Source organism: Myxocyprinus asiaticus, chromosome 7 (assembly GCF_019703515.2).
Source record: "Myxocyprinus asiaticus isolate MX2 ecotype Aquarium Trade chromosome 7, UBuf_Myxa_2, whole genome shotgun sequence".
NCBI classification, from domain to species: domain Eukaryota; kingdom Metazoa; phylum Chordata; class Actinopteri; order Cypriniformes; family Catostomidae; genus Myxocyprinus; species Myxocyprinus asiaticus.
In genome coordinates this window covers 54786590-54812088 of record NC_059350.1, presented here as the reverse complement: position 1 = coordinate 54812088, position 25499 = coordinate 54786590, and the positions used below count along the sequence as shown (strand labels likewise).

General features: G+C 38.5%; 2 protein-coding genes across 6 annotated transcripts in view; one reads left to right on the top strand and one right to left on the bottom strand.

Moving 5' to 3' along the window:
* The window catches only part of LOC127443425 (tripeptidyl-peptidase 2-like), a 68883-nt gene that overhangs the window by 29936 nt on the left and 13448 nt on the right, over positions 1-25499 (top strand). Inside the window, exons 25-28 of one of the 2 annotated variants that reach the window (XM_051702027.1) lie at positions 1478-1608; positions 2712-2919; positions 3017-3136; positions 5952-6053. In XM_051702027.1, coding sequence (XP_051557987.1) covers positions 1478-1608; positions 2712-2919; positions 3017-3136; positions 5952-6041 — 549 coding nt within the window. In that variant the 3' untranslated portion in view covers positions 6042-6053. Of the gene's footprint in view, positions 1-1477; positions 1609-2711; positions 2920-3016; positions 3137-5951; positions 7576-25499 lie in introns of those variants that run through there. The other variant, XM_051702026.1, reaches the window with a different exon arrangement.
* On the bottom strand, positions 7612-21180 carry LOC127443438 (uncharacterized). Of its 4 annotated transcripts, none has more exons than XM_051702051.1 (8): positions 20688-21180; positions 20450-20544; positions 20188-20327; positions 18805-18922; positions 17881-18723; positions 16793-16950; positions 16516-16639; positions 7612-15564 (listed from the first exon to the last, which is right to left on the bottom strand). In XM_051702051.1, exons 2-8 carry the CDS (start codon positions 20523-20525, stop codon positions 15110-15112), a joined length of 1914 nt encoding a protein of 637 aa, XP_051558011.1. In that variant the 5' UTR covers positions 20526-20544; positions 20688-21180; the 3' UTR covers positions 7612-15109. The 4 variants fall into 4 exon arrangements, with proteins under 4 accessions (XP_051558011.1, XP_051558012.1, XP_051558010.1 ...); XM_051702052.1 differs by having other exon boundaries at positions 20693-20719; XM_051702050.1 differs by having other exon boundaries at positions 20450-21180.

Here is a 25499-nt window from a genome sequence, read left to right as displayed (position 1 = left end):
CAAAACAAACTTCCTGGTTAAACATTAAAGCATACTAGTATGATAAATAGTATAGAATGTTTTCATATTTTATTTAATATTGCACAAATATTTTTTTCACCCAAAAATTAGGTGCATAAGCTCAGGTCAATGAGGCCTACGATCAGTACGTTCCAAAAATAAATACAAACCTGTGCTAATTGAAAGAAAACATGTTGACAAAAAGATCTAATCCAGTATTTGGTAATAATATAGCATAATGAGAGATTTATAATAAATTTTTAATAGGCCGGTCATTTTTGACCGGGAACACCAAAAGTGTAACAAAGTGGGGGGAAAAAAACCCGTGCGCGCACAAACAATTAACAACATTTTTTTGGGGGGACATTTTGATACCCTGTGTGAACAAAGTCAGAAAGTTTTAGTCCAACAGGATAACATAAACTAGCATTTTCAGGCAAAAGAAAATCCTCTTCGGGTCAAAATGATCGGAAGTCAACATGAGGGTTAAAACAGAAAAAGCTGCATACTTATTGATGAATCACGATTTCTCCGTAAAAACATTCGCACACATGTTCTGTGCACAGAAAAACACGTCTGCAGTATTTTAAATTATTTTTATTACAATCAACATAAATTTAATTAAGGACTAAAAATACCACCATGATGTATGCTTACAATTGTACTTGACAAATTTACTTTACAATTTAAAAATGTACATTCACTGAGCTCTTTATTAGGAACACCTGTACACCTACTTATTCATGCAGTTATCTAATCAGCCAATCGTGTGGCAGCAGTGCATAAAATCATGCAGATACGGGTCAGGAGCTTCAGTTAATGTTCACATCAACCATCAGAATGGGGAAAAAATTTGATCTCAGCAGGGCTCCAGACTAACATTTGTGAGCGGTAGCACCGGTTCCACCAAGTTCTACCGATGGTCGCACCAGCACCTGAGTTGGTCGGGGGGGTGGCCCTAGCAGATGTTACAAGAGTCAGATGGAACAGTCTGTTTAATGAACATACCTCATTTTCTCACTGAAGCTGCATATGGACATGCGCTTTCTATGGCAAACCTCAAGGGGATAGTACGTGATCACACACATACACTATTTACTAATTCTATTACCATTTTTTACGTTAACGCACTCACGCAGTACTCTGTTGTTATTTCATCGATCTCCATGTGACAGGGAAGCGGAGATATAGTCAAAATGAGCCGCTGGTGTGTGTGTGTGTGTGTCTAACATTCCATAGCCCTGTCTCAGTGATTTGGTCCGTGGCATGATTGTTGGTGCCAGATGGGCTGGTTTGAGTATTTCTGGGATTTTCACACTCAACAGTCTCTAGAATTTACTCAGAATGGTGCCAAAATCAAAAAACATCCAGTGAGCGGCAGTTCTGTGGAGTGAAATATAAGCTGGACGTGTTCTTAACAGGTTTTGTGAGATTTATTATAATGTTCCTTCACTAAACTGTGATGTTTGTCTTGAAGGAGCGTTTGAAGCATTTGGGAGAGATCGTAGCTGCAGCAGATGTTGTTATCTCACACATCGATCAGACGGCACTGGCGGTTTATCTCACCATAAAGACAGACCCTCGGCCAGATGCTGCCTCCATTAAGTGGTACTGAACATTTCTACACATCACATCTCTAGATGGATAAATTATTTCTTGATATAAAAGCTCTATTCCGAACCTTAGTGAGCTGTCTACCTAGACAGTATTTAAGGCATTTCCAGTGTTGAGGAGTAACTAAGTAAAAGTATTGACGCTTCTAACTTAACTACATGTTTCAGTAGCGTGACAATAGTTCAGATATTTTCACAATAGTGTCGTTTGTTTTCCAGTAATGAGCTTCATTTTCCAGCGAGTAGCGCTGTAGAGTCACAAAACACTTCATTTGTCACATTATATTGTGAACACAGTGATGGAGTCGAGAGAGTAATCAAACACACTCATCTAAACTGTCCTCTCTCTCTCATGTAGTGCTGGGTAAACTGAATCATTTAAGTGAATCTGTTCTTTCAGACAGTTCATATAAATGAACCGGTTACAATAAACGATTCCCTTATGTTTAGTGTTGGGAACTCTGATTCATTTTAGTGAGTCGGTTCGTTTGGATTGTTCATGTAAATGAACTAGTTCACATAAATGATTCACTGATTCACTTGAGCCCCACACAGCCTAAACCATCCCCCCCCCTCTCTCTCATGTAGCGCTGGGAAAACTGAATCATTTAAGTGAATCGGTTCTTTCAGATAGTTCATATAAATGAACCAGTTTTAATAAACGATTCCCTTATGTTTAGTGTTGGGAACTCTGATTCTTTCGGACAATTCATGTTCACATAAATGATTTACTGATTCACTTGAGCCCCTGCCTTCTTTTTTTATAGTGAAATATTTAGTTAATTGCTGCTGTTTATCACTGTGTTTTAAATCAGTTTTATAAAGTTGGGTGCAGAGCTTCAGTTTACTTTGTGTTAAACTTCACAATGGCCACATACGTTTTAAATGCATAGTCATAATCTTTTAATGCAGTGGTTCCCAACCCTGTTCCTGGAGGCCCGCCAATAATACACATTTTGGATATCTCCCTAATCAAACACACCTGATTCAGCTCATTAGCTCATTAGTAGAGACTCTACGAACTGAATTGGATGTGTCAGATAAGAGAGATACACAAAATGCGCAGGGTTGCGATCCACTGTTTTAATGTTTTCACAGTGATATGGAGAAGCAGAAGTCGTCGCTGTTGGACGCACTGTGCAGGAAAGGTTGCGCTCTGTCCGATCAGCTCATGCAGGCTGCAGCTGCGGAGGGCGCGAGTGCGGGCGAGGTAGGCAGCTCTGACGATGACCCGCAGGGCGTGGCCAAAGCTCTGACTGACACATTCTGGGAGGTGCAGAAGTGGGCGGAGCTCACAGACTCTAAGGTGTGTCAGTGTTTGCAGATGTAATAGATTTTTGAATTATTTCATTTTGGCATGATGTTTGTTTGTTTTTTTTTAACTTTTTTTTCTTGTTTTGTAGGTTTTAACGTTTTCCTACAAACACGCCTTAGCAAATAAAATGTATGGAAGGGCTTTGAAATATGCGACTAAGATCGTTGAGGATAAAGCCAACAAAGAAAATTTGAAGAATTGCATACAGGTAAGAGAACGCCTGACACACATGTTAAAACGTGTGTGTTGCATTTTATTGTCATTTATATTCAGGCCTGCATGAAATCTTCACCCGCAGAATTTAAATGCCTGACATTCATAGTAGGCTGTGCTCAGACAATCAGATATCAATACATTGTGGGCTTTTTTCCCTCACATTGTTGTATCAATGTTTTTTTAATACATTTTTATGTGTGCATTCAGATTAATTAATTAAGTGGTATGTCATTTAAATGAGTGCAAACTAGAGATCGACCGATAGTAAATTTTGCAGTTACGGATATCTAAGGTGATGGAATAGGCCGATAACCGATTAATCAGCTGACATTTAAAAAAATAAAACATTTTCTTTCTGTGACAGGCACAGACATTGAGGCTACAGGAGTCCAAAATGAGTTAAAACCCAGATGCAGTTTATTCTGCAAACAAAATCCTAATAATAACCAGAAAAAAAAATCAGAATTGGTGTATAACGTCTGTGCTTCTGGCTTACACAAACACAGAAGGGAAACAAAACATGCACTATTACAATCATCTACTTTGTATTACAATAAAACACAATAAAGTAAACATTGTCATATGGGCTAATAAATACTGTATGAGCAGTAATCCATCAACAGTAGATCTTTAGCAATCGGTTGTCAGTTGTCCGGTATTCTGGTATTATAAAAACAGACCTCTAGTGCAAACTCTGAAAGCGACATTTCTCTTTACGGGATTCAAAAGAGATTTAAACTGATTCAACAGATTCACTCTCACACATTTAGGTCCTTAACGATGCAATAGTGATATTGTGATGAATGGAAACGGGACATGTATGTATATATATATATATATATATATATACACTATATTGCCAAAAGTATTCGCTCATCTGCCTTTAGACGCATATGAACTTAAGTGACATCCCATTCTTAATCCATAGGGTTTAATATGACGGCGGCCCACCCTTTGCAGCTATAACAGCTTCAACTCTTCTGGGAAGGCTTTCCACAAGGTTTAGGAGTGTGTTTATGGGAATTTTTGACCATTCTTCCAGAAGCACATTTGTGAGGTCAGACACTGATGTTGGACGAGAAGGCCTGGCTCGCAGTCTTCGCTCTAATTCATCCCAAAGGTGCTCTATCGGGTTGAGGTCAGGACTCTGTGCAGGCCAGTCAAGTTCTTCCACACCAAACTCGCTCATCCATGTCTTTATGGACCTTGCTTTGTGCACTGGTGCGCAGTCATGTTGGAACAGGAAGGGGCCATCCCCAAACTGTTCCCACAAAGTTGGGAGCATGGAATTGTCCAAAATCTCTTGGTATGCTGAAGCATTCAGAGTTCCTTTCACTGGAACTAAGGGGCCAAGCCCAGCTCCTGAAAAACAACCCCACACCATAATCCCCCCTCCACCAAACTTCACAGTTGGCACAATGCAGTCAGACAAGTACCGTTCTCCTGGCAACCACCAAACCCAGACTCGTCCATCAGATTGCCAGATGGAGAAGCGTGATTCGTCACTCCAGAGAACGCGTCTCCACTGCTCTAGAGTCCAGTGGCGGCGTGCTTTACACCACTGCATCCGACGCTTTGCATTGCACTTGGTGATGTATGGCTTGGATGCAGCTGCTCGGCCATGGAAACCCATTCCATGAAGCTCTCTACGCACTGTTCTTGAGCTAATCTGAAGGCCACATGAACTTTGGAGGTCTGTAGCGATTGACTCTGCAGAAAGTTGGCGACCTCTGTGCACTATGCGCCTCAGCATCCGCTGACCCCGCTCTGTCATTTTACGTGGCCTACCACTTCGTGGCGGAGTTGCTGTCATTCCCAATCGCTTCCACTTTGTTATAATACCACTGACAGTTGACTGTGGAATATTTAGTAGCGAGGAAATTTCACGACTGGACTTGTTGCACAGGTGGCATCCTATCACAGTACCACGTTGGAATTCACTGAGCTCCTGAGAGCGGCCCATTCTTTCACAAATGTTTGTAGAAGCAGTCTGCATGCCTAGGTGCCTCATTTTATACACCTGTGGCCATGGAAGTGATTGGAACACCTGAATTCAATTATTTGGATGAGTGAGCGAATACTTTTGGCAATATAGTGTATATCAGTTCCCAGCCATATATATATATATATATACTATATATATATAAAATACTCATATTAATTGAAAAAAAATAAAAAAATATTTGCAGATAACCAATAGCTCCAAAAAGCAACTATCGGCACAGATTAATTGGTATAACCGATATATTGGTTGATCTCTAGTGTAAACTCTGAAAGAGGCATTTCTCGGTACGGGATTCAAAAGTGAGGTGAACCACGCAAGAGATTCAAACTGATTCAACAGATTCACATGTAGAGGCTTCATGATGCAATAATGATATTGTGATGAATGGAAACGGGATATATGTATCGGTTCCCAGCCCTATTTATAATAAAAACATGTGTGTGTGTGTGTGTGTGTGTATAGACATATAAAATACTCGCGTATTAATTGAAAAAACAATAATTTTATGTTTTGTAATAGTAATGTATTATTAATTGAAAAAAACCCCGATTATTATTTAAAGTATTATAACCATTCATTTTTCAAATTTGTGGTAGAATTAGTATTTTCAACATGTGAAAATATTTCTCAGTATTCCTCCCATAGAATTCAACCAGAATTTCAATATTTTTCCCACAATCGAGACAGGAAGTATAGAAAAATTGCACAGATTCCATGTGGGCCTACTCAATGTACATTTTTAATGTGAAATGAGATGCATTCTTAGTCTTGACACTGTTGTTGATGTGTTTGTCTTCTGCAGTTAATGCGGACTCTCGGCTGGTACCACTGCGTCTCTTACACTGAGAACTGGCTGCCCATCATGTACCCGTCTGACTACACGCCGTTTTAAACCCATCCTGCGGTAACATCCTGCCACATCACCTCAGACACAAAACGCACACACACCTCCTAAATGCAGCCGTTTGTTTTTAACTAAGAGACTTTGAATGCCATCTAGAAAAACCGTTTGAAACCAAACACCTCATACCACATGGTCCTTCACACGTCCTATAATGCCTTTCTGTGTGTACGGATCTGCACACACTCCATCACTAAACGGACTGTTTATCTGCGCACTGCTCACAATATCAGTGTTTTCATGGGAAATTTCATCATCTGCACAAACATACTTTTGCGTTTTGCCTTTGTCTTCTCTTTAGAAGAAAAGTTTTGAAAGTATATAATAACATACATTTATGTTGTTTGACATGTGATTGCTGAGCATTTGCTCCGTGGACATTTCTCCCTCAACAATAGTAAAAGCATTTGAGTCGGATTATATTTGGCTTCCTGTGGACCTCAAATGTTCTGGAGTGTCAATCAGCGAATGGAATTGCAGTGCAGGATTCTTTAAACATCAGGTCAACTGCTGTGTACAAATATATACATTATTGTAACTCACGACAATAACTTAAAGGCAATATGATATAAATCCAGTTTATTTTCAATTCTGTGGGTGAATCTCTCAAAGACATGTCCAGGGCATATTTAACGCCAAAATCAACAACTAAATGAGAATTTAAATTTTGCATTAAGAAAATAAAGCCTATTTTTTTGGACACCTAAGCATTATCACATTATTTTCATGACAATTAAGCACATTTTCTACTTAAATTTCATTACTGTAATGACAAACCATTTAAGACCTGATTTCAGTCATGTGTAGTTACTATGTTTTGCCTTTGCAGGGTAGAATTGCTCTTTTACCATTTAAATTCACATTAAAGTAATAGAAGCCTTTATTAGAATAGAAGCCTTTATTTTGGTCACACATAATACATACATTTTAGCATATATACAGTGAAATGTATTTGTTTTCACATATCCCAACTAAGCTGGGGTCAGAGTGCAGGGTCAGCCATGATACGGCTGGAGCAGATAGGGTCAAGGGCCCAACAGTGGCATCTTGGCGGTTCTGGGGCTTGACCTCCCGACCTTCTGGTCGGAAACCCAGAGCCTTAACCGCTGAGCCACCATTGCCCCTTATGAGAATAAGTGGGAAAAATGTCATGAAAAAAATTTCACAATGCAAAACCTCTTTTAATGGTCTTAGACTTCATTTTCTTTATGCAAAATATTTTATTTTGTTTTTAGGTTTAAATATGACGTGGACATGTTTTTGACAGTTTCAGTGAGATGCACCCGTATATACAGTATATGTCAAATATATGCATGTTTTATAACAACACGAAGATAATTTTATTGTGTTTAAAACTCAAACTTGTAAAGTTCTAATAAAGTAGGGCTGAATTTTTGTATTTAAGGATTAGTTCACCCAAAAATAAAAATTCAGTCATTGTTTACTCACCCCTGTGTTGTTATAACACTATATGACTTTCTTTCTTTTTCTGAACACAAAGAGAGAAATTGTGAAGAAATGTTGTGCTCTGTGATGTCATAAAATGGCAGTTTATGGTGACCACATCTTCAAGCACGAGAGCAACAGTTCACACAGCCTCCTCATGACATTGGGGCGTTCAAGTGAAAACTCGTTTTATTTAAAAACGGGTCCTCCACAGTGATAGTGACAACAGAACACAACACAGCTGCAAAGAACTTACTAAACATGTCTGAAGAGTTTGTAGTCCAAGAATTGATGCATTTCTATGCCCAGCCTTATTTTTTAGAGAGTTTTTGGACTGGTGCCAGTTCACAGTGGATGGAGTTCCCCGCCTGATGCCGAAAATAGAAAACAAGTGATCGATAGAATGTACCGTCACTCGTCACTGCTGGTTAGGACAAAAACTCTGATTACCATAGAAAATATACCTTTTATCGTGTGTCGTTTGCCGTCAGGTTAGGACACGGTGTGACTGTGGCTGCCTGTAGCTCCTCTATGTTTCTGTTTGATTTCCAAATACTCAAAAAAACAAGGCTGGGCATAGAAATGCATCAATTCTTCAACAACAAACTCTTCAGACATGTTTAGTAAGTTCTGTTCTCTGTTTTGTGCAATTGTGTTGTGTTCTGTTGTCATTATTGCTGTGAAGGATCTGTTTTTAGATGAACAAAAGGTGTTTTCGCTTGAACGCCCCAATGTCGCGAGGGCGCTGCGTGAACTGTTGCTCTTGTGCCCTATCATGAACGCACACAGGAGATCAACGGTCAGTGAACATTTTCACTAAATAATACATTCAGATTTCAGTTTGTTTCTCATCAAATCTTATCGTATACTTTCATAACAATCATGAGTCTCATGGAATAATTTATTAGACTTCTGAATTATACTTTTGTGTTCTTTTGAAGCTTGAAGAGGTGGTCACCATAAACTGCCATTGTATGACATCACTGAGCACAACATTTATCCACAATTTCTCCCTTTGTGTTAAGAAAAAGAAAGAAAGTCATATAGGGTTATAACAACACAGGGGTGAGGACTGAATTTTCATTTTGGGGTGAACTAACCCTTTAATGAAAGTCGTCCATGTTTAGTTTTCTGTTTTTCAGAGTCTGAACGCAAATTATTTTTTATCTGAATTTGTCGTTTCGGTGTGTATGCGAAAAAGAGGGCGTCACACTTTTGTATTGTCTAAATGTGGATTTTCATCTTGTGTATCTCAACGCATCACTTTCATAAAGAGTTTGGACGTTAGCAGTAGATCATCTCTCCTTTCTCTTGTGAAAGGGGGACCTTTAAAAGTGAGGAACTTTTCAAAAGGAATGAAGCCAGCAATTCATGCTATATTTTTCCATGTATACACAAGTGTCAAAGGAACAAATACCTCCTGACGTGATGCCTCCTGCTTTTTTAATTTCAACTGTTCCTCAGAGGGCTTTTGTTTTTGGCTTAGAAATGAATCGGTGCTGCAATCTTTATCTCTGTTCTTGCATTTTTTTTCTAGTTTATTTCATGTTTGTGCGTTCGGTTGTGTTGTTTGTTGATGTTTAGGGCTCATGGCTTTTCAAACGACAGGTTCTTTCACAATAATGGCCTTAAATATTCACCATCTTCAAACCCATCTCCATCCACCTCTGAGTTTCTTCAGGAAGTCACATATCACATTCAAAGTATCAAAGACCCTTGAATATCTGCAGATATATTTATGGATGTCTTGTATTTATAAAGTATAAAATGATTCTAGGTAGTGCCAATATTTTAAAGTCATTTTAATTTCATGCATAAAAGTATGTAGATGTTATTTTATATTGATTAACTCTTCGTGAGACATTTTGAAAGTAACAGGCAGTTATTTTGTTATCACAGTAAATGTACTGAATAATGTCATTGACAAAGATTCTGAATAAAATGATCTGGAAATACAAATATTTTGCTCTTTTTTTTTTTTCTTTACACACAGGCTTGTAACTTTATTATTGACAACAACAGACGTTACAAATGTTTTATTACAAAATTTACGTATTCTTAAAAAAATACTTTTTTTTTCATGCCATATGCCATATGCATAATTACTCCTTTTTATCAATAAAGTAATCTTTTAGCTGTTGTTCAGTTCTGTGAAATAACACATGCTACATCACCACAAGGTAAGCACAGTTTTCAGTGTTTTACATTTATACTGTTAAACTTTGTTTATGTACTACAACCCCAATTCCGAAAAAGTTGGGACAGTATGAAAAATGCTAATAAAAACAAAAAAGAGTGATTTGTAAATTATATTCACTCTTTGCCAAATTGAAAAATTACAACGACACATGATGTTTTACCTTGTGAATTTCATAGTTTTTTTGAAAATGTACAATAATTTCAAATCAGATGATTGCAACACGCTCCAAAAAAGTTGAGACAGGGGCCATTTAAGACTAATAACATGTCACGAGTTGAAATAACAAGATGATGTTAAACAGGTGAGGCAATCATGTCATAGTATATAAGGAGCCTCCAAAAACAGCCTAGACCTTCAAGAGCAAGAATCATTCGAGACTTGTCAATTTGCCAACAGATGCTTCAGCAAATAATCCAGCACTTTGAGAACAATGTTCCCCAAAGACAAATTGGAAGGATTTGGGGCATTTCACCCTGTACAGTGCACAATATAGTTAAAAGATTCAAGAAATCTGGTCAAATCTCGGCACGTAAAGGGCAAGACGAAAACCACTTCTGAATGCGCGTGACCTCTGATCCCTCAGACGTCACTGTCTTAAAAAACATCATTCATCTGTAACGGATATCATGAACATGGGCTTGGGATTACTTTAGTAAACCTTTGTTAGTCAACACTATGCACCGCTGCATCCACAGATGCAAGTTAAGACTTAACTATGTAAAGGAGAAGCCATACATCAACACTGTCCAGAAGCGCTGCTGACTTCTCTGGACTCGGTCTCATCTTAGATGGAAAGCAGAACAGTGGAACTGTGTTTTTTGATCCACATTTCAAAACGTTTTTGAAAAACACAGCCGTTGTGTTCTCTGGGACAAAGAGGAAAAGGTCAATCCAAACTGTTATTAGCATCAGGTCCAAAAGCCAGTGTCTGTATGGGCCAGGGGTGTGTCATTGCCCATGGCATGGGTAACTCACAGATCTGTGAGAACACCATTAATGCAGACAGATATGTACAAATTTTGGAGCAGCATATACTGCCATCCAGCACCATCTTTTCCAGGGACGACTTTAAACCACATACTGCCCAGATTTCAAGTGCATGGCTGTGTGAGCAGAGAGTGCGGGTGCTAGATTGGCATGCCTGCAGTCCTGACCATCTCCAGTTGAGAATGCGTGGCACATTATGAAGCGCACAATACGGCAATGAAGACCCCGTACTATTGTACAGGTGAAGACCTGCATAATGGATGAATGGGAGAACATTCCACTTTCTAAACTTAACAAACTTGTGTCTTCAGTGCCCAAATGCTTAATAAGTGTTATTAGAAGAAATGGTGATGTTTCACAGTGGTAAACACTCGACTGTCTCAGCTTTTTTGGAGCGTGTTACAATCATCTGATTTGAAATTACATATATATATAAAAACGGTAAAACATCGTATGTGTAGTTGTTGTGCTTTCAATAAAGCAAAGGGTGAATGTAACTTATTTTTGTTTTTATTAGCAGTTTTCATACTGTCCCAACTTTTTCGGAATTGGGGTTGTAACATTTTGCTACATTTTATTTGTTAATGAAGAAATGCAATAAAATAGAACATGTATATTCTAGTTAAAAGAGCTACCCTTGAGTTCACAATCCTCCCCAAACTCTTTAAAAAATTGTTTAATAATTATGTAGTAACATGCCCACACTTTATTTAATATTTTTGTAAAATTGCATTTGAGTTTTATTGTATGTTTGTGTAAAGTATTATAGTAACAAACTCTCTGCATGACTTTGTTGGATTTTTTTTTTCAAAACACATCTTGAGGAATGACTGCTCACACTGTCATTTGACAAATATTCAATCCGTCCGAATCAAATCAGCCAAAACCGAGTTGCTGTTCAGAGTACTAATAACTTATTTTATTTGAGTCCGATATGTCTAAAAATCATATTTTGGCTGGCAGTGTGAACAAAAGCCTTTGTGCATCCTTCAGTATGACACATTTGTCGTCATGTGGCATTGTCGATATATGAAGAGTTGGCAAGATAGAATTGGACCAATCGACTACTATCTGCATCCAGTTGTTAAATAAAGCCCTAGATGATGTCTTGGATGCCTCCATCTTTATTATATTTAAAATTATGACTTTGACTGAAGTTAAGGTCTGACTGGGCTCACGTAGCCAGACCTTTGACTGCAGCATAGTTCTGGAGTCTATAGCCGCTTCAGTTGGCCAAGAACTGCCCATTTAGACAGGAAAAGCCATCTAACTGAAATCTAAAGCGACCCAATCACATTCAGTTTTGTTGTTACGGGGTGTTAAGGGGTGGGGTTATTGGAGATGTATCATACCATAATAAAAGACCAACATAGGGACATAGATCATTTATATAAAGGTGCACGAGTCTCTGTAGTCTAATTACAGCACAGAAAACCTCATTAGAGAGAATTTCACAGTCATATGTTATGACTATGTTTAAACAAAGCAGAAAATGCAGCTCTGCTCGTTGATATCAGCTTTACTTTCAGCTATGTGCCTCAAACGAAACTCTGAATATCTTTTAAGATTTGATATCATTAACCTGGCAATCTTGGGAAATTTCTATGATTTTTTTTCATCCTCAAAAGCACTCATTCTGTCAACGCGGAACCTTGTGAACGCAACTCGGCTTCCAGGCGGACAGATAAAACGTTCTGTGTGCATCTCCTTGCGGGAGTTCCATCAAACCAGCCAGTCAGATTTTCGCTGATTGTCTGAGAAAGCGTTTTGCAGTTTTGTGTGCTATAAGCATCAGACGGTTAGTGCACGGACTGTGGGTGATCTGTGAGCGTGCCGTCTGAGGCTGAGACTAAGGTCTGACTCGCTTGCTGATAACTGTCAATTGTAAGGTTGTGTTTGTAAAACTAATTGCAATTGTCTGAAGTGTGAACATGGTTTCAGTGTGCCACAGCCATGAAGATCTTCAAGAAGGCTTTGGGAAGCCTTCTTGAAACATTGTGTAAAGTTCACCTCGGTCTGAGAGCACACTCTGTTGGCCCACATAAAAGTCGTGCCCGGCTGGCAGAAGTGGCGCATGGTTAGAGGTGGGTAGAGTAGCCAAAAACTGTACTCAGGTAAAAGTACAATTACTTAAAAAAATATAATTACTCAAGTAGAAGTAAAAGTACTAATATAAGTAATTACTTGAGTAAGAGTAAGAAAGTATACAATTAAAAGAATACTCGAGTCACAAATGACACAATGGACGTTAACTCCCCTATACTCCATTACATAATACACATTTAACATGTATTACAGAAATATTATTATTATTATTATTAATAATGGAAATTCTGTCAGCATTCATCATCATGTTGTTCCAAAACCCGTATGACTTTCTTTCTTCCATGCAACACAACAAGGAGATTTTAGACAGAATGTTATCCTGAGTCACTGTTTACTTTCAGTGAATGTGTTTTTTTTCTCCATATTTTGAAAATGAATGATGACTGAGACTGTCGGTCCCTAGCATTCTGTCTAACATCTTTTGTGTTCCACAGAATACAGAAGGTCACACGGGTTTGGAACAACAAATGACACAGAAATGCTGTCTGTTCACGCTCCAGTTGTCAGTCACGCCATCAGCATTTACACTTAACTAGGATGATTTATACAGTAGGCAGTTAAATCCACCTGTTAAGGATGTTTCCCTGCCTTAATCAGCCCGAAGTAGCTGCGGGGGCGCGGGGTAAATGCGTAAATACTGCTCATGACACGCGGGACAAAGCGCACTGATACATTGCTGCAGTGATTTTAAAATGTACACTTAAAAACTGATGTCATAAGAGCCTATATTTACCAAATCACCCTGAAAATGACAATCACCATGACGCAGAAAAGTCCGCGTTGGAGCTGCAATTTTAATCTTGAATTATCCGCTTGTCTTGGTGTTAAATGAAGGCACAGCATGACAAAACTTTTCTATTTTCACTGTGCGGAGCGAAGAAAGTGTTTCACTTGGTTAGAGAGCACGATGCTGCAGCAGTGATGGACTCCGCTTGAGTGACCGTCTGTGACAGCGCACGCAGCTGTGTGAACATCCACTGTCGTAAAAGTCCCATTCAGTAATCTCTCAATAAATTATGCATTAATTAAAATGAAACCCCGTAATGTAACGACAGGAACATTGCCCGTTGTATCGAAGCAAATTCAATTTTTTTCATTAGAAATTTACTTGAGTGAGAGTAGAAAGCACCCACTTTTAAACCTACTCTAAAAGTAAATTTTTCCCCCAAAATTTAATGAAGTAAATGTAACAGAGTAAATGTAGCACGTTACTACCCACCTCTGCGCATTGCGACCATGAGGTCATCGAGAAGGTTCTGCTGGTGGACCGTGACCTGCCCTGAGCTCTAGCACAGCTTTACTTTTAGAGTTAAATAGGAGTGGATTTGTCTCCAGGAACATACAGAGCGCAAGTGCCTTGTAAAACCGTTATCGGTTTCACCGCAGGTCGCTCTGGGAGACTGTAGAGCACAGGTGTCAAACTCAGTTCCTGGAGGGCCACAGTCCAGAAGAGTTTAGCTCTAACCCTAATTAAACACACCTGAAGCAGCTATTTAAGGTTTTCAGGAGTGCTTGAAGATTACAAGGAGGCAAGTTAGTACAAGGCTGGAGCTAAACTCTACAGGGCTGTGGCCCTCCAGGAACGGAGTTTGACACCCCTGCGTGTAGAGTGTCAGAGAGTTTGTAATATTATTTTGTGACTAGCGAGAAAATCATCAAAAGGGAAAACTTCACCATCTTGGATTTGATGGAATTTACTGTAGTGGTACATAAAGCAAATGCTTTCCTAACGAACCTGCCTATTAGATGAGTTTGCCCTTTTCTTATAAGAACTAAACTGGCTTTAGCATATCAAAGACTCACTTGGGACATCTTTATTGTCTTACAGCAAGGAATTATATTCCTCAGAAGTTTTCTCGTCCAATTCCTGATCTTCATCTGTTATCTTTTTAGATCTTTCATAATTTGTTTCATATCTTTGTTGTTGCCTTGATTTCTCACCACATTATTAATCCTCTTTTTCTCCATTTCCAACTTATTCTTCCCCTTCATTCGCTTCATTTGTGTCCTTGTGGCGTTGTGATTTCTCGTAATGATCTCTGTATTTAATGTTATCCTCTCAGTTTCACAGTTACGTAAAGTCTTCCCATCCTTTGTGTTGTCTCCATCATTCTTCCTCTTTGGATCTTCCACAGTCCTGGAATTCTGCATGTATCTGTTTCTGCTCAAACACATTTTCAACATGAGCTTCCTTTTCCTCTGCACTGTTCGCTTTCTCCCTAGCAGGTCTCGGTTCCCCAGTGTCTTGCAGTTTTTACTCAAGTTCTTGATCATGTTTGGTGCATTCTTGCAAATCCTGTGCACCCTCTCTAATACCACATTAGTCTTTCTTCTTGCTTTCTTCCTTGTCCTCCTCTTCCTCATTCGTCTCTTGGTCATCCTCCACCTCTGATGTGTTGCTGGTTGCTACATAAATCCTCACATCATCCAGATCAATGATCATCGTGGAATTAAAAGATGTTTGGAAATCATCAATGAAGCCCAGATCGGAGGCGTAGCGGATTTTATTAGCCCAGACGAGAGTCGTTCCTGGCTGGCAGAAATAACGCATGGTGACTAACAGCTCAGACAAGTAGTTGTGGTGGTAGACAACATCTGTTGCCAACACATAATCATAATGGTGTGTAGATTTGGGAAAGTTCTCCTCTAGCATGTGACCCCAGTATAGTTCTTTCACCAGCGGCTCGTGTCTCCGGCGCCCTCTTGTATTCCTGTTGAGGTTGCATGTCAGGTTACTCAGAATTTCTGGTAAATCCGTGGCTGTTAGTTTGGCACCTAAAGAGCAGTTTTACTGATTATCTTGCAAGATACAAATATGTAAACATTTAAAACCTAAAGGCTCTGTCACATTTAACCTGATCACACCTTCAAGAGTTTTAGCATGTTTTAGCACAATGTGTGGACTTTTCAGACAGTCCCTTAACCACCGTAGGCAAAATGTCCAACGAATATCGAAGTTAGATTAACGTTACCCTGCTGGGGTGGTCACTCTTGAACGATTTAGCTGTAACACCAGCTAATTAGCTTAAATATGGGACAAATCAACGTCCCATATCAAATCAAGACGGGAGGCATCATTTCTTCTTTCAATACGGGACAATCCTGTATTTTACAGGACGGGTGGCAACACTAGTTATGAAGTATCACCCACATAGAGGTGCCAAACCAAGCAACTTCCTTTTGGCCATGCAGTAAATTTGCATCTCAAAGTTCACCAAACTTGAACCCCACGTGAAATCTGTGTTGGAAAGTTTCTTCCGGTGGGAAGTCTTATAAGGCAAAATTCCTGATTGCACAGATTCCCATTGAGATGGCCATATTTCTCCTGTGGAATTTTGTTGTGCAAAGGTAAATGTGACCAAGCCAGAAGACAGAGTTTCCCAACCCTTTTCCTAAAGGCACACTAACGGTACACATAATGGATGCCTACCTGATCTTACACCTCTATTTCAGATCTTGGATGCGATGGAAGAAAGGTGTCTCGAGTTGTTCCTGGCAGGCTACTCAGCCTTACAGGCTTAATATAGTTTGGATTAGGGATAGGGGTGGGGTTAGGGCATCTGCTGCCTGCCAGCAACAAACCCTGGCACCTTTGTACAATTGCAGACCTTGGAGTACTCTATTAATGCGCTAATGAGTTGAATCAAGTGTTAGGTAAAGGAGTATGCCTCCAAGAACAGGGTTGGAAAACACTACCTTAAGAATTGCCTTAACACATAGACATACCCAACAGTGTGGCTACAACTGAAAGTAAACCGGTTCCAGCTCCAAGTTCAAGTACTGATTTGTCGAGTAAATTAATCTGTTGTCGGCCCTGTGGTGTTTCCAAGAATCGACAAAGTGCAAGGGCCTATGTGAAAGGAGACACGTTACATAATTATCTCATTGGCCAAATTTATAGATTTTACAATACCTATCCATTCTTAAATCTAACAGTATCTGCAGTATGTGCTTTAAATTACAGTTCCAGTAAATGGCATTCTCTTTGGCTGATTAAACTCACCGCTGGCCATATGGTAGCACCATACGAGTCGATGGACTCCTGAATTGTGATTTTCTGTCCTAGAAAATAGTGAATCTCTTTCTCAAGGCTGTAGTAAACAGTGGGTACCCACGATCTCGTGAAGTCCTGTTGTTTAACATTCTCTGAGCTACTTTCCTCTGTAAGAAAACAACAACTGAAACCCCAACAACTGTACATGTTCCACTGTAAATTCATTGTTTATTGGTGATGTAAGGGGCCTAGCACCAACGGTGCATAGTATAATTGTATTATTATTATTTTAGCTAGAGTGTCTATGGCAGTCAATAGAACTCTATTCAGGAAAATGATGAAAGTTGGCACACAAATTTGGGGTGGTCTGAAAAGTCACTATGCCAATTTTGGGGTCTCCCAGTCAAACTCAATAGCGCCACCATCATCTCAAAATTATTTTGTATTATTACTTTTGAACCATGTGGTCTAGAAATGTAATTCCTTTGCCCTCTGTATCCTTGGCTCATGCCAAGATAAATGCATACCTGCACAAAAGTTATCAATTGGATTTTTGATACTTTTTTTTTCTTCCCCTTTTTCTCCCCAATTTGGAATGCCCAATTCCCAATGCACTCTAAGTCCTCGTGTGGCTCAATCCAGGTGGTGGAGGATGAATCTCAGTTGCCTCCGCATCTGAGAACATCAATCCGTGCATCTTATCACGTGGCTTGTTGAGCACGTTACCGCGGAGACATAGCGCGTGTGGAGGCTTCACGCCATCCACCGTGGCATCCACGCACAACTCACCACGTGCCCCACCGAGAGCGAGAACCACATTATAGCGACCACGAAGAGATTACCCCATGTAACTCTACCCTCCCTAGCAACCAGGCCAATTTGGTTGCTTAAGAGACCTGACTGGAGTCACTCAGCACGCCCTGGATTCGAACTTGCGAACTCCAGGGGTGGTAGTCAGCATCTTTACTCGCTGAGATACCCAGGCCCCCTGGATTTTTTTATTCTTAAATCAATTTTTTTGGTAATTCTTATTTGACTGTGTCTCTTTTTTCCAGTAATTGCTGCTTACAGCTATATTTATAATTGGAATTACTGACCAGATTTCTGTTCTGTAAATGTTTCATCTGTTGAATCCATCTCAGTGAAGCTCTCAGCATCTTCACTCTCCTCAGTTTCAGTTTCACAGTTTGTATTGTCTTCCTCTTCCCCCTCTTCTTTGTTGTTCAGATGTCCATCTTCTGACTTCAGTGTTTCCACCTGATTTTGCATATAACCTTGCCCTGTTACCAAGGCTTCCCTAAATTGTGGCTTCTTTTCCATTTCCTGCTGTCCATGATCTTGAATCTCTATAAAAGCTTGATCTGTCAGAACTTTCCTTGCCATGAATGTTCCATTTTCCATCATCTTTTGCTTCTGTGTTTCCTCACAATTGTTCTCTAGATTAATAATCTCTGATTCCTGTCTCATCTCACCAGACATTTGCTTTGACTCCATTTCCACCTTGTTCTCTTGCATCACAACCTCCTTGGTTACTTCTGACATCAATAGTCCACTCTCTTCTTTCATGGTGGCAGAATAAATCTTCACCTCTCCGTTGTCTTCCAGCAGGATGGTGTTGAAGGTTTTTTTGAAGTTATCTGTAAACACCAGATCGGATTCAAAACGGATCTTATTGGCCCAGATGAGGGTTGTGCCTGGCTGGCAGAAGTGCTGCATGGTGACCAGTAATTCTGCAAGGAAGTCATGATGATACACCACATCAGCTGCCATTACATAGTCATATTTGTAGACTGAATGAGAGAAGGTCTTCTCAAGGTCATGACCCCATGAGAGCGCTGCCACTTGAGGTGTGTATCTGCAGCGACCCCTTGTGTTTCTCGACAGGTTGCATCTCAGGTTCCCAAGGACTTCAGGCAGGTCAGTTGCCGTCACCCAGGCGCCTGGTGATTATACACTTTGAAAGGATGACACAACCATATATTTTGATAACAACAAGCCATAGAGTCTTTAGTACTACTGACCCAATAGACTGGCCACAATGGACACAAGACCAGTGCCGGCTCCGATCTCCAGCACCGCCTTTTCGAGAAGATCAACCGTTGCTTTATTAGATTCAAGATAGTGACAAAGAGCCAGTGCCTGTATTTGAATTCAGAAAATGCATTATGATGAGCAGTCGCCAACAAATGTACAAATGATTAAAAGTTAAGTGTAATTTTTGTGCCACTACATTTCAATGTTTTGAAAGCGTCAGTGTTTTTAGTCTTTCAAAAGTCAAACTACCAGTGGATTTTTGATAGTGTAATTTATGTGTAAAGTTATATCCAATTTTACAAATTCGTTGGCCATGATTATGTAAACATAAACCCTAAAACGACTAAAATGACCATTTTTAACAGAATAATTCATGCAAGTGCTTTTATAAAATTATAAGCTTTATATTTCTGCCTTTTTTAAACCTTCCAAAAATTGGCCCCATTGTAAGTTTCTCAATCCGTGTTTCCACTATCGGGCCAAATGAGGGCATGCCAGGGCCAATTGTTTTCTCACTGTCACTTCTGGGGCTTCATCGTGCCTACTCTGGGCTTTCTCGGGGCCAGTGGCCTTTGGCCCGCCGTTTACCCTTGGGCCAAACAAGGCCAGCTGGGGATTGAGGTGGGGTCAATATCAAAGGTGGAGTTTCGCCAAACTTGTCAGGTTGTGTATCCAGTGCACAATGGTACATGTTCGTGAAAAATTAAAAAAATGTGGGCACAGTACAAATCCATTAAAACCCACAATGTACAAAGTGGTGCCTAAAGAAAGAACTGGTTCGAGATCATGGATGGTGTGCTGGGACATCGTCCCGCTGTTTGTGGAGAGACCACTCGTGGCCATATGGCAGTTACAGTTGGTGAGTTGTCAATGCTAACTGATCTTGCTAGCTAGCTAATGTTTACAAATGATATAAATTCGATATTCTAGATAAGCTGAGATATCATGTTATCTAGTTGAGCTTCCCTCTTGCCTGTGAAATGGGCGAGGTGTGTGACGTTGGCACCTGGGCGGCATGTTAAGGGCGGGTTTCAGGGCAACGCTGCTGAGTTATTGGCCCGATGGTGGGAACGCAGATCGATTTTGGTCTCGCGGCTCGAGGTCCAAAGCTATAGACCCTGGCTGGCCATTTGATAGCCCTGGCTCGCACTGGCCCAATAGTGGAAAAGCAATTTTTGCTTTTTTAAAGAAAAGGAGGGACGAGTCTAAATACATTTTTGTGGTAATCAACATTATGCCACAAATGCTATTGATTGAGCTTAACTTGTATTGAATCCGGAATATTCCTTAAACATCCAAATAATAACACACTTCACCTTCAGTAATAATATAAATAATTTTTCAAATGTGAAATGAATTTAGTTTCTCACTGCTGGCCAGATTATGGATCCAAATGAGTCGAGCGATTCCCAGATTTTAATCTCATGACCAGTGAAATGGTGAGTCTCTTTCCCAATAGTGGACAGCACACTGGGCTCCCAGGCTTTCTTACACACTACAACTTTATCTCCTAAAACACATAACAAAATAAAAAACATGCATAAACCTTCAGAGATGGAGAGCTCTATTTACAGTTATGGATGTCTCTGGAGATTGTTTGACATTAACAAAACTGTTATATACTTTACCAACCGTCTTGTCTTTCTTGGTCGTCCTCTGTATCATCCTCCTCCCCAGTTAGTATGTTTTCAGTGCGTACACTCTCCATGCAGATATCTTCTCACTGACTGGACACATACATTGTAAAGCACAAATTGGGAACTCTTTTCCTCTTGAATGCATGTTTTTTGCTTCAGAATATTCAGATTTTTCTAGTTTGCTCAAATCCCATCACTTGAAGAGTCAATCTACATGTATAGGTGAGCATTACCTTACTGTTTGTGTCTTGTCCTCTAATCCAGGGAAACTCCTGTGAATGCATCTTTAGCGTTGACAGCGCAGTTATACACCAGCAGCTTCATCACACATTAATTCAGTGGCGTCACACACTGACAGGTCTAAATTTAATTTTTGATTCATGAAGCCACGGAGCTCACATCCACAAACAGAGTAAAAAAAGAGCATGTCTATTTGAGGAAAACATTTGAAGCTTTTGTTGGCACAAAGAGGTCATTGACAACGAACTATTGCTCCCCTGAGAAAATCAAGCTCATTCAGAGTGCCAGCTGTCTCACTGATAACTTGTTATCAAGTGATTTGGTAAACAGATATGTGATATGTAAAGGGATATGGCATTAGACTGACTCAAGGGAGCTCTGCATTTCTCCTCCTGTAGCAGTCACATGATATGACTTCTATTTGGATCTCTAGAATTCATTTAATCTGGCGATATACATTGCACAAATATTTTACTTTTGGGTAAATCTCACGAAACCTTTCTAGATCATTTCCAGCTAATATATATATATATATATATATATATATATATATATATATATATTATATAGGATTTGTTTGCATTGACTATTTATTGACATTTAAGCAGTTTTTCTACCTTTATTTGTCAGTACCATAATGCAAAAAATAAATAAAAATAACAAACAATAAAAAAAAATTAAAAAAAAATGCTAAAAATTAAAATTAACATATGTGCTTAATTGTCAAAAAAAAAAAAAAAAAAAAAAGAAAAAGAAAAGTCACACTGCAGAAAAAATCTATTCCAAAAAAGGGGCCTAATCTTTTTAAAAATATATATTTTTTTCTTAAATATGTATGTACATTTTAAATGATATATACATAATGTTTTGCTGTGCTGCCTTTAAGCCGAATAAGCTTCAATAACGACTTTTTAAATGCATTACGTTAATAAAAAAAAGTTTGTCATGAAAATAGTCACATTGCAAAAAAAAAAAAAAACCCTACCTTAAATGATCATAAAACAGACTTTCCTTCAAATATTTTATAAATGTTTGAAATTTGAAATATTTGTACATCATGTGTATTGTTGTACCACCTGAAAGGTGATTTTAATTTATCAAAATGTCATTGAATTACCTTTTAAATGAAGAAAATGTGTTTAATTGTCAATGTCACATTGCAAAACAATCTATCATGAATGAGCTTAAAAAAGGCTAAATATTTTTGTTTTAATATTTTTCTTAAATTTTTTTTTTTTTTAAAGCATTTATATATTTTGTTGTTTGCATCTGATTGTAAAACAGGCTTCATTTTCATTATGCAAAATATAATTTAATACTTTTCTCTTTTAGGTTGAATTGTGACATGTTTTTGAGAGATTCACCCTTTTTTTTTTACAACAGTTTCCATTCCTCGTTTCTTTTCATGAGCGCAGGCGGTTGGTATGCACTAAATGGATTCTGCAGAAGGGAAACTCAATAACGCGCATGAGTTCACTGCAGTTCTAGAAGCTGCTTTTACCCCCTGACCCGCATCCAAGCGGCACTAAATGCTCTCTGTATCTTCTCCAGTTTCATAAATGATTGTTAAAACCCTGTGGATTCACTGAGCTATTAAACACCTTCACCATGTATGGTTTGATGTTTTGCTGTGGTGAGCTCACTGAGACACATTTACACTGTTTGACAGTCCAGTGATGTTAAAATATACACTTTTCTTATACAGCGAGTAAGTTATCTCTATATGTTCATTATGTTTGGGTTCATGCATATGTGTATTAGGCTAATGTAATGCTACGGTGAGGTTGAAGCACATGATTGCACTATCACATATCTCTGTAAATCACCAGAGCCAGTTTAGGGCAACGATACTGATGAGCTGTTGCCCTGAGAATAACCAACGCAGAAAATATGTTTTTAATTTATTAACTGTACCTGCCGCTAGTCATACAACTGGACAGAAGATTCTTAAAGAAACAGTTCACCCAAAAATTAAAATGCCATCCCAGATGTGTATGACTTTCTTTCTTCAGCAGAACACAAATTAAGATATTTAGAAGAATATTTCAGCTCTGTAAGTCCATACAATGCAAGTGAATGGTGACATGAACTTTGAAGCTCCAAAAAGAACATAAAAGCAGCATAAAAGTAATCCATAAGACTCCAGTGGTTTAATCCATGTCTTCTGAAGTGATATGATAGGTGTGGGTGAGAAACAGATCAAGAGTGAGAGTTTGCATTGAGAAGGACTGAAAAACTGCCAGCACACACATTTGAAGAGGCTTTTTGACTGAGACGTAGAGGTTAAAGGTCAACATCACCCTCCAGGGCACCAACACATCCCAATGGAAACACTTCTTTCTCAAATCTATAGAATGATTTAACATTATTGATGTAAATAGTATTACTTCTAACATGAAATTACTGTATTTATCATTGTCAGGACTTTAGAAAAGCTGCATTACCAACAAAATTAATGTATAAGTTCAATAAAATGTTTAAGCAATAGCCTGCATGGCCTAAAGTCATTTCCAACCTAGTCTCGTAGAATGAACGTTACTATAAATAAATTTTGCAATCTGAGTTTTACATGCCGCGTTCTTCGTTTTGCTGCAGTTTTCTGGTGAAATAAACACTAGAGGCGCTACAACAACTGTTACTTTTAAAAAGTATCTAAAAACTTTGGATTACTTCTTCAGCACTGGCAGATTTTTGCATTTGTTTTGATTATAAACAAGTAAATAACGCAAGAAAATACACTTCACTGTAATAATACATTCCCTGAAAAAAAGCTTAACTATCTAATGCAGTTTTGCTACTCAAGTATTTATCTTGTTTTAAAGATTTTTAGATATTTTGCAGAAAAACAATATTTAATTCTCATTAAGAATAAGATTTTTGCATTACATCTTTGTTTTTATATCAAAGGTCTTACTAGAGAAAAGCGTTATGCTCCGACGTGAATTTTCAGCATAGAATTCATTATGAAATATAATCGAGTCTGGCAACAGATGCATGCAAATAGCATTTTAGCTTAGCATAAAGCTAAATGTTCACGTTTAAATGTACTATTTTTACTGCTCCAAACTTCAAAATCCCACAGAGTGAAAACAACGACATCCTTTTCTGATCGTATGTGGATTCTGTTCATATAATATATTATTTGTAGCTTTCTATACAATGTTTAAGGCTACACCTGTTAGCATTTCTAGTAAAAATACCCTAACTGCATAAACAACATTGACAAGGCATGTAATCATGTATTAACTGGATTTATGTTTCATCTGTTAAAGTGTTTCAGTTTTGTTGTTAAGCTGTAGAAACATGATGTAGCTCCTTTATTAAGCTCCCAAGGGAAAGTTTCTGAATGACGTCATATTTCACTCACAACAGTGTGAAAGCGCTCGTATGAATGAAACGCATCATAAGAAAGTGTTTCACCGCTGTTCAAACGCTCCTCAGATCGCATCATTTACATGGATAAATGTTTTCCATCTGAAAGGACTAAATATTAAATTAAGCAAATGACAATAAAATGCAAAGTAATCTCTTCAGTAATCGAAATACTTTTTGAATGTAACTGTATTCTGATTAACAATTTAAATTGTAATTGTAATGGAATACAGTTACTTATATTTAGTATTTTAAATATGTAATCCTGTTACATGTATTCCGTTACTCCCCAACACTGACTCTGACTGTTTATGACTTTATAAACACTAATTTTGCACTCTAAAGTGCAAAACTCGTAAGACCACGGGTCAAAACCAGCCAAGAATGCTCGAAACGAAAGTGAAAGTGAAGCGAAAGTGCCGTAGAAGCAACGCAATATAATGTGTTTGCTTGAATATCTCGGCCTCTGAGTGGACTAGAAGCTCAATCTATATGTCATTAGAAAGCTGAGATCCTCCCCTTTGCGATGATATAACATTCATATTCAATAGTCGAACACATATTATCTGATGATTTGTTTTGCATGCTTTTCCAGCTGGATTGCATATTTTGTTGTGGACATCTAAGATATAACATTGGATTCTTCAGCCAAACAAGCTCACAGACAAGTAAACGATGGCTAATTTTTTGGAAAACTTTCTAAGGTAAAAGTAAATATAATGTTTTTGGCTATTTGGGGTTTACAGCAGCAGTAATCGGAGCATAAATGAGACGTTTGTATTTGATGACTTACAGAAATCATATTTCACTTTGTGATTCTTTTGAAAATCTTTTGAACTGTGGTATTAGGGCAACAAAATAATCTATACAGTCACATTCCTTAGAATGAGAGCTTTCATTTGATATAGGACTTGTCCATTTAAGTGCTATATGAAGGACTTTTATTTTCATATGAATATTTCTACCCCCTTACCTCTAGGGGGCGCTAATTTGCGCTGCGAATGTTTTGAGGCCTTATTTTGTTATTTGAAGTAACATAAATGCAGAAGTGATGTTTATCTCTGAAAAGATCAGATTCTAAGCTTTCAAATGATACCTCATATGCCTGACTTATGTATATGGAGACTTTAACGTTTTAAGGGTAAGAATGTCAGTTTTGTTTACCTCGCATTTATCTTTTAAGACACTATCGGTTAGGTTAAGGTTAAGTTTTAGGTAAGGGAAGTACGTTTTACTCATTAAAACCCCCATCTAAAATTCACCTTAAAAACCTCGTCTGATTACATTATTTAACTCGCTTCTGGCGCCCCCCACTGGACATTTCACTGGGAACCTGCAGCCAAACATGTAATGAAGCATGTAATTTTGGTTTGCAAAAATGTTGCCATTATTACGTAAATTTCATGAGATCAGACTGGTCATTATGAAGCAGA